Source organism: Drosophila novamexicana, unplaced genomic scaffold (assembly GCF_003285875.2).
Source record: "Drosophila novamexicana strain 15010-1031.04,08,12 unplaced genomic scaffold, DnovRS2.1 tig00000068-arrow-arrow-pilon, whole genome shotgun sequence".
In the NCBI taxonomy this organism is placed as follows: Eukaryota; Metazoa; Arthropoda; class Insecta; order Diptera; family Drosophilidae; genus Drosophila; species Drosophila novamexicana.
This window is the reverse complement of record NW_020824770.1, coordinates 149,419-162,779: the sequence shown is the minus strand read 5'-3', so window position 1 is coordinate 162,779 and position 13,361 is coordinate 149,419. Positions and strand designations below refer to the sequence as shown.

At 38.2% G+C, this 13,361-nt stretch overlaps 1 protein-coding gene across 1 annotated transcript; it reads right to left on the bottom strand.

The window, feature by feature from the left end:
* Positions 1-1,254: 1,254 nt before the first annotated feature.
* Positions 1,255-11,797, bottom strand: LOC115771346 (T-box transcription factor TBX1). The gene is given in 9 exon segments (XM_030717016.1): positions 1,255-2,085; positions 2,088-2,129; positions 2,167-2,350; positions 3,315-3,382; positions 4,646-4,807; positions 5,029-5,185; positions 5,255-5,487; positions 6,382-6,773; positions 11,629-11,797. Coding segments are annotated over 9 exon segments (2,058 nt in total). The 3' UTR covers positions 1,255-1,434.
* Between the last annotated feature and the right edge of the window lie 1,564 nt (positions 11,798-13,361).

Below are 13,361 nucleotides of genomic sequence, written 5' to 3'. Positions count from 1 at the left end.
GTATATTGTATTTGTGCAAAATCTAAATGTATGTAACAGGCAGAAGGAAGCATATATTCTTGATCAGCACCAATAGTCGAGTCGATCTAGCCATGTCCGTCTGTCTGTCCGTCCGTCCGTCTATCCGTATGTATGAACGCAAGGATCTCAGAACCTATAAGAGCTAGAGACTTGAAGTTTTTGGGCAATTTTGATAAAGAATAAGAGCTAGCTAGAGTCACCACACTTGACATATAACTTGTAAAATAGAATATATATATGCAGTTGATGTAGGAAAAAGAGGGTTCAGGGTATCCCCAAGTCGGGAGTTCCCGACTAGAACCTCTTACTTGTTTTTTTATATAACCATCATTTCTTAAAAAGTGCCAAAGAATGTGTGCAAAATATAAAAATTCAAATATACATATATACGCACAAACAGATATGCACGAACGCACGTACTGAGTGCGTACACACATTTGTAGAAACATTTGTGTGTATACACTTGTTGCGCATTTCTTTTCAATATGTGCAGACGCATTCTGTGTTACCGCTTTGATGATCTGCCAGGCTGAAGCTATGTGTGTATGTATGACAGCTTATCAGCTTTCATCTGTCAACGGGTGCAGCTTATCAAATTGGGGGAACAGAAACTGCATTTTGTGCGTGCGTGTGTGTGTGTGTGTGTGTCGGTGGGTGGGGAGGGGTTGCTCGATAAGCGTGAAAACAACAAAGTCAAAAATTCATTTCAATTTTGTTACGCACGCAAGCACTGGCCCCAAGGTGTGCCGGCGTGCAAGTGTGTACACACTCTTTCGTTGGTTAACCGTAATTAAAACAATGGCACTTTTTGTTTATACTAGAGCGAGACAGCTCAAGAGAGTAAGACAGTGAGAGAGGCAGAGAGAGAGATTGAGTGGAGGCGAACGTAAACAAAGGATAGCACCAATTGCCGCCTGCTGGCGGCCATTTTGTCTGTTCGAGCATTTAACCGTTAGCTAAGAAATGTTTCTTCTAATTTTTCGTTTCTTGTTAATTTAGATTTGGCTTTTATTATTGAAACTGTTGCAGCATTTAAATGTTTTTATGTACATAGAACATGGAAAAATACGAGTAAAATAGAACACTAAGCACAACTTACACAATACACTTACACAATATTACATTTTAATAACAATTAAAACACAATGCAAACGCATTTGCTATGAAAAAAATTGTAAAAAAAAAATGTAGTTACAAACTATAATTTGTTTACAATTACGATACATTTTTGGCATACTTTTGAACTAGACACAAAACTGTCGCTTAAGACTAGCAAAAAAAAAATGAGACGAATAATAATATTATTAATTAATTAAGTTGAGTTGAGTTTGGGTTAGTTGAAAATACTTGTAATACTTGAGTTCAGGCCCCAGGCTGACTATAATAATACTTTGCATAGCGACCCGCCGCTTATCAGCGTGGTCCCAAATCGATATAGCTATTGGGCCGCATCATTTGATGCGCTGCCGCCGCGGAGCCGTAGAAGCTCTGATAGCTGCTCATGCCGTACGCGGCGGCTGCCGCCTGCCGCATGTGACCCGTGGAGACCTTCAGCTTGTCATACGGACTGCCATATCCGTGACTGTGATAGTGCGCCGCCGCATTGTGATGATAGATGGCCCCAAAGTTGCTCTGCTCGCCCGCATATGGTTGGCCAATGCTCGAGTAGATATTGGCCGCCGCCATTACCTGTGTGGCTGCCGCGGCTGCAGCCGCAGCACCTGGCGCTGGCGGTGACGCGGAGCTGGCCGAGAGCGGTGTCAATGGCGTTGCCGTGTGCTGATGCTGATGGTGCTGGTACGGATGATGATAGCTGCCTCCATAGCTGCTGGACATTTGGTGAAGGTTCTGCTGCTGCTGCTGCTGTTGCTGCTGCTGGTGCTGTTGATGCTGTTGCTGATGCAATTGCTGTACCACTGGCTGTTGCTGCTGCAGTTGCTGTTGGTGCTGCAGCTGCTGCTGTTGCTGTTGCAGCGGCGTCGCTTCCAACTGAAAGCCCAACAAATCCGGCGAATTGCCCGACGTTGAGCTGCTCGACGGCGTGGCTGGCAACTGCATGGCCAGTTGAGATGTTGCTGCTGCTGCAGCTGCAGCTGCTGCTGCTGTTACTGTTGTTGCCGTTGCCGCTGCTGCTTGCTGTTCCACGAGCTCAGTGCAGGACAAGCTGAAGCTGTTAGCTGGCGTTCTGTCCTTTGCCTTTAAATGCTGCTGCTGCTGCTGCTGTTGTAGTTGATGTTGTTGTTGCTGCTGCTGCTGTTGCTGCTGCTGCTGCTTCATGCGTGCTTGACTCTCATGGCTCATGCTGGACATACCCAGGCTGCCGCTGGTGCTGTAATTAAAATTTAAAAATCAAAATTTTAAAATTGAAATCACTTTCGATAAACATTAAACTCGCTCTTCTCTGATTTGTTTACAATCGACCCTCGGGCACAATGCCGAAATATGAAAAGCCAAGGAAAAAAAAAAATTGTTTATACCACCGCCACGGCAGGCAGGCACATCTGTCAGCTGGCCCATCATAGCCAGCCGGAGCTGCTTATGCTCCACATTCTAAGTTGAAGTTCTCGCGCCCATTTTGAGTTATTGTTTCTTGTGTTTTATTTTTGTAGATGCGACGCGTCGGCAATTCCCGGAATGACTTTAACATCAGCGGCCGACGGACTGTCTAGTGGGCCACTTGTATTTGAATTGTGATCGAAAATCTGTTTGGGCGCTGCTCTAAGTGGGTCAATTTCATAACAAATAATATCCATCTATCTACCATAACACTTATACAGTACAGTCATATTTGATCCCAAATGGATTTGTATATGAAATAACTAGTATTTGTACGATTGGTGAGAAATTGGTCTTAGCTAAGACTTACCAACTAAATAAATAAGTAACTGAATTTAGTTACGTTTTTTTTTTTGTTTTTTGTTTTTTTTTTTCTACTTTGTTTAGGTTTTCTTAATAAACGCCATCAAATATATATCTTATAAATATGCTTGTAAAATCTTTTAATCAAAAATTCAGATTCCCATATTGTCTTCTTGCTGTTTTTCGAAGTAGCAAGGGTATTTATTCTTCGCCAAGCGGAAGATATTTTTGTTGTTTTTTTTTAACAATTATGTCTAAGTCTTATTTATTCACTTTTGTGTCGCCTTTTGTTAAGGCTTACACAAGACTTGTGTTTGTTGCTTGAGCCATACAATTTATTAAATATATATACATACAGACATATGTACATATATCTTCATTCTAGGCACACACTATTAAGACTTAAAAATGAAAAGTTATATTGGCCTACTTACACATCGTTGGTGCCATCATCTCGAAATCCTTTGGCAAACGGATTGCTCGATATTTTCAGTTGTGTCACCTGCAACAAAATAAAAAGAACAAGCACATGGAAAATTATGACAAATTTCATTTTTCACGCAAATGTGTTTAAATTATTTTGGCCCCAATTATGTTAATAATAGTCATTGTGTGTTTGTTGTTGCTTTTATTTCGATAAATGCAACAAATTAGAGAATGTTTACAAAGCATTAAAGAAACCAGCAACTACATAAGCAACAACAACACATACACACACACACACAGCCACAAATTTATTTGCAATAAATTGTGGAACGAAAAGTGTTAACACCCACGTTAAGCGCATAAATAATTTAAATACTTTCGGTTAAATGGCGCTAAAAATAAAATGCCAGAGATTTTTCATATTTTTTTTTTTTCTTGTTGCTGTCCACCACTTGGAAAATTATGAATTTCACTCGAGAAATATTCGACAATAGGGTATTAGAAGTTTTTCAAGCAGGGACGTTTTTAAATGCATTTCAAGTAAATTCTTTTTCTCAGTTCTTTATTATATTTATCTTTTATCTGTTATTTGTGCAATATTAAGCGTGTGTTGATAGAAATAAATAGGGATACATTATTAATGTGGTTCCTGGCTTACATTATATATCAAAATATATGCAGAATGCAGAGAATATTGATTCTAGGGATTCTAAGGCTTGGTCTCAATAGTAGCTACAATTAACAGATGGTGATATTTTTATATAAACTATAAAGTTTAACGATTATTTTTTGAATTTTATATATTGTCTCACAATTTTACACACATTTTACATATTTTCAAGTAACATTTTTTTAGTCATTAAAACCATTTGAGGATAAAACTTAAAAGTTTTAAAATCTTCTGTTGTAAAGTGTATCTGACAGTCGATTTTCGTGTTACATGAAACTAGCTCATGTATTGTATTTTTGGTTTTGTGAGATAGAATCCCCTTCTTAACTTGGATGTTACGCATTGTAAATTAACAATCATAAAGAACACCAGAAATTTAAACATTAACAATGAGCCCAAATTGGCATAAAATGCCAGCGAAAGCTTTGTAAAATAATTATATACACATGGGTGTTTGGAGCAGGAGGCAAACAAAGGGGGTGGGGGGGGGGGGCCTAAAATCTTGTCGACCAAATGTTTCAAAAATGTAAATTTGAAAACTGAAAAGCGTTCACGCCTGTCGTTTACAAGTGGGTCCGATGACAAGTGGGTCAAGTAGTGCCCCGTACCCTGTTCCCATGTCCATGCCGATGCCCCTGCCCAAGTCAAAGCCCAAGCCCATATACTCACCCGCTGGTTCTGGTATGCTGTTACGGCCGTAAAACTGGTCTCCGGGAATATGAACGTGCGAAAGTGACTCGAATGCTCGTTCTCATCCAGCGAGGCATTCTTTGGCGGCAAGTAGACCAAGTGGAAGCGCGGCTGGTAGCGGTGCATGGAGTTCAATATGATCTGTAAATGGCAATTGTATGGGGCAGAGAGGAAGACATATGTGTATGTTATATGCGTGCAGAGTGCTTTCGGATGACGGCTGCCGGTTTTTGTTTAGCGCTTTCAAAACACAACAACAAATAAATGTTGTTTGGCGCGGGCGGCGACCAAATGTTTTATTCCCCCGCATAAACAAAAGCCATAAGCATAAATTTATGGCCCAACTAAAGGCTGATACTCACATGCCCATTCTCATCCAGCTGATTGTTGGTCAGCTTCAGCTTGTCGAAGGACACAATTTGCTTCATCCAATTGGCGCCCGCCGCTGGCGAATCCGGATGCACATGTATCCGCGGTGGCGATATCGCGTCCGCCTTGCCCGCCACCACCCAGCACGAGCTGCAGAAGAGACAGAGACACCAAGTTAAACCCATGTGCTTAGTTGCCACAGACCAAACTGGATAATACTTGTGAAACGCATAGCGATAACGCTTATCATCCATTGGCACAAAGTCCATCATGCATATATAGGTGGCATGCGGATCGAGGCCGCCGATCCTCACTTGAAACGTGGGAAACATGCGACGACCCGTCTTCGTAATGATCATCTCAGTGCCCTGCGCATGAAACTGATCCCACAGCGCTTTAGTTTCCAATACAACAATGGCCTGCGCCAGCGATGGATGCACTGGCTCCGGTTCCTGACCGAATTTATAGAACACAAGGCAAAGAATATAGAATTAGGTATGGGGAAAGATGCATAAGAACGAAAACAAAACAAAAATGGAAAAAACTGCTATCTTTGGGGACATTTGGCAAAGCACTGATTTATATTATAAAAAGTTTAGTTTCCGACCGATTATTGTATTTGTTCGATTTGATCTGATATTAGAAGTTTAGTAGAGCTCGCAATTGCCATGTCGAGATATTTTGTAAAAGAGAGAAGTTTTCCAAGTTTACAAGTTATGGCATAACTATAGCATCTATATAACATGGTGCTACGATCGAGTCGTTTCCAACATATCTACTTCCTGCAGCAAAAAGAGGGAATGGTGCAAGGCCATATTCAAATAAGTTTGCCTAGAAACAGACAGAACAGACAGACATATCGAATCGGCTGTTAAAACTGATCGGAAACAATTGCCTGTCTATGCGATTCACAACAAACTTACCCTCTGGAAGGAAGTTACAATATGAGAACGAGAAGTGCTATTAATGTAGGTGAAATACTGCTTGTATAAAATCTATACTTAGCATTTTATTAGGAATGTGGATCGAGGTGATATTTATGTTTCAACTTATATATTTCTTGCGTATAATTCTTTTTTTCTGGTGCTTCAGTCAAAGCTTACATCTCATGCATTTGTTATTTAATCTGCATGTTAAAATTTACAAGGCAGTTTGGCTGCCACCTTGCAGCACATTGCACATATGCAACACCCAATTGCAATTCGCACTCCAACTTTTCGACGAGCCTTATGCAAAATTTTACAGCACTTCGTCTGGAACTTTAACATGAGCATGGTTCTTTGCAAGTTCTTGGTAACTAACTGGTATCTATTTGGTTCAAATATTTTGATTCTTTTGTCACTTACACCCTTGTTGTTGCTGTTGTTCTTGCTGCTGCTGTTTGACGTGTTGTTGTTTGTTGTGATATTGTTGTTGTCTTTTTTGTGGCTGTTCTTATACTTTTTGGCCGTTGCTGCTGTTGTTGTTGGCGTTGTTGCTGCTGTTCCGGTTGTCGACTCATTAATGTTGCTGCTGCTGCTGTTGTGGCTGCTGCCGCTGCTGTTGTTGTTGCCGCCGCCGCCCGGGTAATCTGAAACGGCGGACGTCTGCTCCTGACAGTTTCCGGCGCTGCTCGATTGGCTGCTGCTGCTGGTGCTGTTGCTACCTGTGCTCTGCGCATCGATGTCCGCCAGCTTGGCATCGATCTGTTCAAGTGGCTTGTACGAGGTGCGATCCTTGCCCGCCGTTTGTATGCAAGCTGTGAATGAGGCACGAGCGGATTTCGATTGACAGATTTGTTTATGGCTAGCTAAACAGTGAGTGTAAATAAACTAATGCTCTGGCAGTAAGCCTGTATCTACGATTTAAGCATACTATATATATACATGATATCTACTTATGTTCATTAGCCGCTTGTAATGCAATTTGGAATTTGGAACATAGAGATAATGTGCATCAAAATGAATGTTATGTGTACAAAGAACTTGAAGAGTTAAGAAAAAAAACGTGATATGATATTATCGGGTTTGATCTGATATGATGTGGTATGTACTTGTCTACGTCTCAAGGATTGGATCTCAGATATATAGACTTATGGGCTGCAGAACATGTGTCGGTCGAATCTGCTGTTATTCTGAATAGATGAATATGCTAGTTCAATATATAAATAGTTCCTTCCCTTAACAAGTAATGCTTGTCTCCTATTTAGCAATTTAAATTAGGTATTTAAATTTGCTTAACATATAGAAATACTTAATTTTTGCATTTACAATATTAAAGATTGGGTATTGAAAAAAGTATCATTTTTCATTTTTTAAAACGGCAAATATTAAAGCATATATTAAACATTTTTTATCTTTAATCTTTAATAATGTATTGATATAGTAGTTACCTGGCTATTCTAAAATAAATCGTAATAGATTTTAAAAATTATTTTCAATAATAATAACAACATTATTGATAATAATAAGACGAATAATAATAATGATAATAATAATGACAATCATAATGATAATGATTATAATGTAAATTACAATAATAATAATAATAATAATAATAATAATAATAATAATAATAATAATAATAATAATAATAATAATAATAATAATAATAATAATAATGATAATAATAATAATAATAATAATACTAATGATAATAATAATAATAATGATAATAATAATAATAATAATAATAATAATAATAATAATAATAATAATAATAATAATAATGATAATAATAATAATAATAATAATAATAATAATAATAATAATAATAATAATAATAATAATGATAATAAAATAGTAGTTAGAATAATAATAATATCATTATTAAATTTGTAGTTATTAATCCAACTATAATTTTCAGTCTTGGTAAATCTTAAACACAATTCATATCTCACAGAATTGAATGTTTGCTTACAACCAGGAAGTATTTGCATATAACTTTCAAAACAGAAAATATGTTAGACGCTGAATATACTACAAAAGATTTAAAAACTATAAAAAAAATAAATCGAAATACTGGTGTCTAGAAAAACAGATATTGTCTATAAATCTTACCAAAAGGAATTTACGATATGAAATTGTATTTCGGAATTGTTTCTCAGGTGTGACATGGTGCAAAAATTTGCAGAACAAATGAGCGGAAAAGCCACGCACATAAATCAAATGAGATTTATATGTGGAAACGAGTGTTGGCCAACAGTTTTCATATAGTTTGCAGATCAGATATATATATACATATATATATATATATATTTTGATTTATTTGATTTAAAGTACGACATCAAACAGATGTCTCCGGAGAAGGTCGCGCAGGCGCTGGTCAAAGGATGGTGGTGCAAAAAGGGGCTGGTCGGGAATAATGAGGATTCGCGCACACGACAAATTGGATCAGGCGGGTATAATGAGCGGCATATAAAACCAGCGAGAACAGCGCCGATCCAATTATAAAAGTCGTCAGAGCAGCGGCTGTTGATTGAGTTGCCAGCTAAATTTAGTGCCCCCGCGGCGGCCCTTCAAAGAGGGAGAGAGCAGAGAGAGATAGAGAGAGAGAGGACGTGGTGCAAGACAAGGCAACAGGCGCCTCGGCCTGGGCCCGGGGCTTGTCAGCAATTTCGCAATTAATTGCAGCATGTAGCAAGTGCCAGCCGTTGCAGTTGCAGTTGCATTCCGTTTGCTTGCCGCTTGCTGTTGCTGCCACCGCCAATGACCCATGACAGGTCGCCGTCGCACGCTCCAACATCAATTGTCGTTTAATGAGCCCATTCTTGTTGTTGTTGTTGTTTTGGTCCGCCAGTGATTTAGCCGGCAGCCGCTTCACGAATGAATTCTAAAATCAATTAGCGTTTGGCACAAATAATCGTTTTTCTGTCACGCCAACCCAACCATCAAAAAAACCAAAAGCAAAACTATGTGTATGTAAATAAAAGAAAATAAAAAAAAGGGCAAATAAATAAAAATAAAAAAATGTCAAACCAAATTTTATTGCATGCGACTCAAGAATCTGAAGAAGTTTCGCGCTAATTGCCCGCTTTGTTTATATTCTTGCTTAACGCTATGCTCAAAGTATTTTCGGTTATTTTTCACTTTCGATTCGGTTGTGTTGCGGGGCGCCAAATTGTGCCAGGTCACAGAGCTGATGGATGGGCACAATCGGAGCATTTAAGTACTTATCATTCAAATAGACAAATGATGCAATAGATCTGGTATCAGTTGTTCCGGCTAGAGATAAAGTGCTTCATTTGTACGAGCTATGTCTACGTTGTAAAACTGACTAGATGAAGCCTGGTATAAGAAGACAATTATTTTGAATTTCAGGCAGTCGATACGCATTATAGCAAAAAACATAATAACGGTCTCAAGCCCAGAATTCATATACTATGTTTATATATAAACCGAGCCTTCCAACACATCAAGGCCCAAAAACCAGACGTGTCCAAACCTGAACCAAATCATATTATTTAAAAACATAGCTTGCTTCAAAAATTTCTAGTTGAATACTTAAAAATATTGTTTCTACATTTGTAGGCAATATTTTAAATTATCTTAATTTGATAAAAAACTTATTATTGCCTCTTAAACCTAACAACATATGACGTAATTTGGCTCAACCGAAAGGCAAGATTATTGAAAGCCAGGCTCACAAGCCAAAATTATCGGCGAAGCCGTGGTTAGAACCGTGAACATACCACCAGACTTTCCATTTACCCTTTATTTACTTTACTTTCCATTTACCCTTTACAACGCACCTTTTATATTATAGGTAACTGTTAATATGTGAAATTATGTCGATTCAATGCGACTCAAAAATGTACATTTATTTAATCTGGATTCTAGGAGTTCCTACAAACCGGATCATAATGTTTGGCTAACCCACATACACTGTATTACACCTATGAAATGCTAAACGATATCTTCTTTAATTAAAAACAAGTAAGAGGTTCTAGTCCCCGACTAGGGGATAACCTGAACCCTCTTCTTCCAACATCAAATGCATATATATATTCTATTTTAGAAGTTATATGTCAAGTTTGGTGACTGTAGCTCTTATTATTTACCAAAATTGCTCAAAAAACAGGATATCGATATCAATTTTTATCGATTGCTTGGAAACGGAGTAAGTTATCGATTATCGGAAACAAACTCGATCTGCGCGGGAACTAGTAGCATCTACATCTAAAGTCTCTAGCTCTTATAGGTTCTGAGATCCTTGCGTTCATACATACGGACGGACGGACGGGCGTACAGACAGACGGACATGGCTAGATCGACTCGGCTATTGATGCTGATCAAGAATATACATATATACTTTATGGGGTCGGAGATGCTTCCTTCCGCCTGTTACCTACATTTGGATTTTGCACAAATGCAATATACCCTTATACCCATTTTTAATGGGTTCAGGGTATAATTAGTATTTAGTATAGTTTGAAATATATACTATTATAGTATAGTTAGTATAGTACAAACTATCAAAATATTTGTTAAATAGCATGGGCTTCTTGAGGCATCGGCTTAAGCTAAACTACATCTATAATTTAGCCAAGGCTTCGAACTCGGACATTCACTGCTTAGTTGTCCTAATGACTGCGTCTCTTTTTTCTCAACCCGACTCTCGGATACGCTCTGTATCCGAATTTGTAATATTTTGAATGCGCTCAGTATGATTTGTGACTATATAAACTGCTGAGGCAACAGTTAATCGATATTGAATTTTGTGTAAAACACATTTTATGTTTTTATTTAAATGCTTTTTCGAATTGATTTTAAAGCAGAGCTTACAGTAAGTTTTTGCTGAAGCTGAGATAAAATTGACTAAAAAATAATTTTAAAATATTAATTTTAGGCAGTTTATTTAAAAGCTCCAGTCATTTCGGAATAATAAATATAATATATGAAGCTAGACAACACTTGTTTAAAAATAAATGCTTGCCAAAATGGTTTGGTTAAAATCAAAAACCATTCGAGGTTGACCCCGTCGCTATATATAAAAACCTTAGGACCCGACCATGGCATTTATCCAACCATATTAGTTAGACGCCGAAATTTTGCGGAGAAAGTATTATATTACAATGTTTTCAGTAAAAAATGGAAATGTTTCAGTAAAATTGTGTATATGTACGACAAAGATTGAATCAAAAACAGAAAGAGGAATAGCTGCTCTACGAAACAAAGCTTAGGAGAAAGCGTTGGTTCGAGCCGTCAACAAAAACAACGGATATTTTTGTCTGGGGCTTACAAAACTGATAAGCATAAAAATAAGTTTTTTTTGTTTAAATAAAGAGCAGAAAAGAAACCACAATAATACGGCGGAACTGAGGGATATTGGCAATTTCAACTCCAAGCTACATTCGGAAAGAGATCCGATTTTCTAGCTCTATTTTATTGCATTTAGGGCTTGACTTTTAGTTCTTCTTCTTTGATGCTATATATTCCATGTATATACTTAGAGTGTTATGTTTAGCTGAAATTACACTTAACTTACTTGAGATTTCTAAATGGTGCTTTTCTATAGGTTAACTAATCAAGGACGAACGATATTCGATCGAATGGATCGACTCATTTGATCTTAAACATACATATATTGAGTATATGTGCCATTGTTTGACTCACCTTCAATCTGTTTCATGGGACTCAGTCCGCCGGTTGTGTATGGAGATGTCCAATAGTCATTTGCATAGCAGCCATAATCCGCCAGATTGCCGTTGAGGCCATTGTCCAGAAATGGCATTGTGGCCACCATGGCGCTGGCGCATTCCGTGGGGCCCATCATGTGTGTCATTTGGTCGATTTGTGCACGTTTGCCTTGACGTTTCGATATGTAAACGACTATAGATGTGTATATGTGATATGTATTTGAGAGTCCAATTAACCCACAAGGTATATGTATCCAGAAAATCCAAGAACGAAAATAAACACGAAATTTGAAAAGCTACTGAATCATTTAAATTGTTTTGGTTTAGGTATTCAGTTCTTTGGTTTGTTTTGATTTGAAAAGTTTTTCGCGCAGTTGTCAAATTTGATTATTACACACGCACACACTGCAAAAAAATAATAGAAAAGAAGAAGAAACTAATGGGTTGGCAACAACAATGCAGGGGCAAATCGGGTCTATAAACAAAATTCAAATGAGGCCCGCGAATGTGTTGTTGGAAACATTGGAAGCTGCCGTTCAAGTTGTCAGTGTGTCAATCAGAACAACAACAACAAAAACAACAACACAATGGCACATACAAAAAAAAAGTGATTCAAGAAAAAAAACACACACACGCACACACTCACGAAAAATTGCAATCGCTTCAACACCTCGACGAAATTTTCAAATATTTTTACCAATTTTCCGTGTTTTTTTTTTTTGTTTCAGTCTCGTGTTATTTTCTTTTCGATTTCCCGTTTAAATTTTCTTTTCTTTTTTTTAGAGTTTGGCGTTTTATGGTCCGATCGCGTTGACTGCCAAATTCTCTTGATTCTTGACACAAAACAAATTAATTGAGCGAACGATTGATTGAATATACTCGGCCGCTCGATAGATGCTTAATGCATGTTGTTGCTCTTGATTTTGTTGTTATTACGTATTGCGAATCCGAAGCGTTGAGGTGTCTCAATTGCCACCTTCCGGCCAAGTGCGAACTGATGTTGTCGATGTCGATGTCGATGTCCGTGATCCGTGATACCGCGCTGCGCGACTGTCGACACTTGACTCGCATTCAAATTGAAGTTCCACTAACTGATGCTGCTGCTGCTGCTGCTGCTGCTACTGTTGCTGCACACGCGCTCGCATCCGTATTGTCAAGAGTTTGGCTGCGGAATGAGAAAGACGCATCGCACCCGCCCGTCCAATGGATGCTCGCTTCGCTGGGATCATGATGCTGGCGGCGATGCTCACCAATCGCTGCGCCACTTGAGACTTGCACACGACCGATCAGCATCCAAATTTAGCATTGCCCATGTGTGCGTGTGTGCTGTGTGTGTATCCAAGTGCATGCGCCTATGTGTAGGTACGCATCGAGTGGCCAATAGCAGCAAAGCTTCACTCGGATCATGGACGAGTAATTTGGTTGAGCAATACAGGTCTCTGCATACACTACAGCACAAGTTTTTGGGTTAATGATTAGTGCAGGCAGCTGCATAAGTAAACATAGACCATGAAATACTCTTTAAATAGTTTTAGGGAAACTATGTACACACGTAATCAAGCATGTTAGTATTATACTTTGCATTATCTTACCCGTTTTCTGTCTTCATTTTAATAAGTTTCTTGTACACCCTTTTTTGTATTGTCTATTTAAATTAATATATGATCTCTGCTAATTAAAAAAAAATGTACTACATGTTAGATGCGAAAA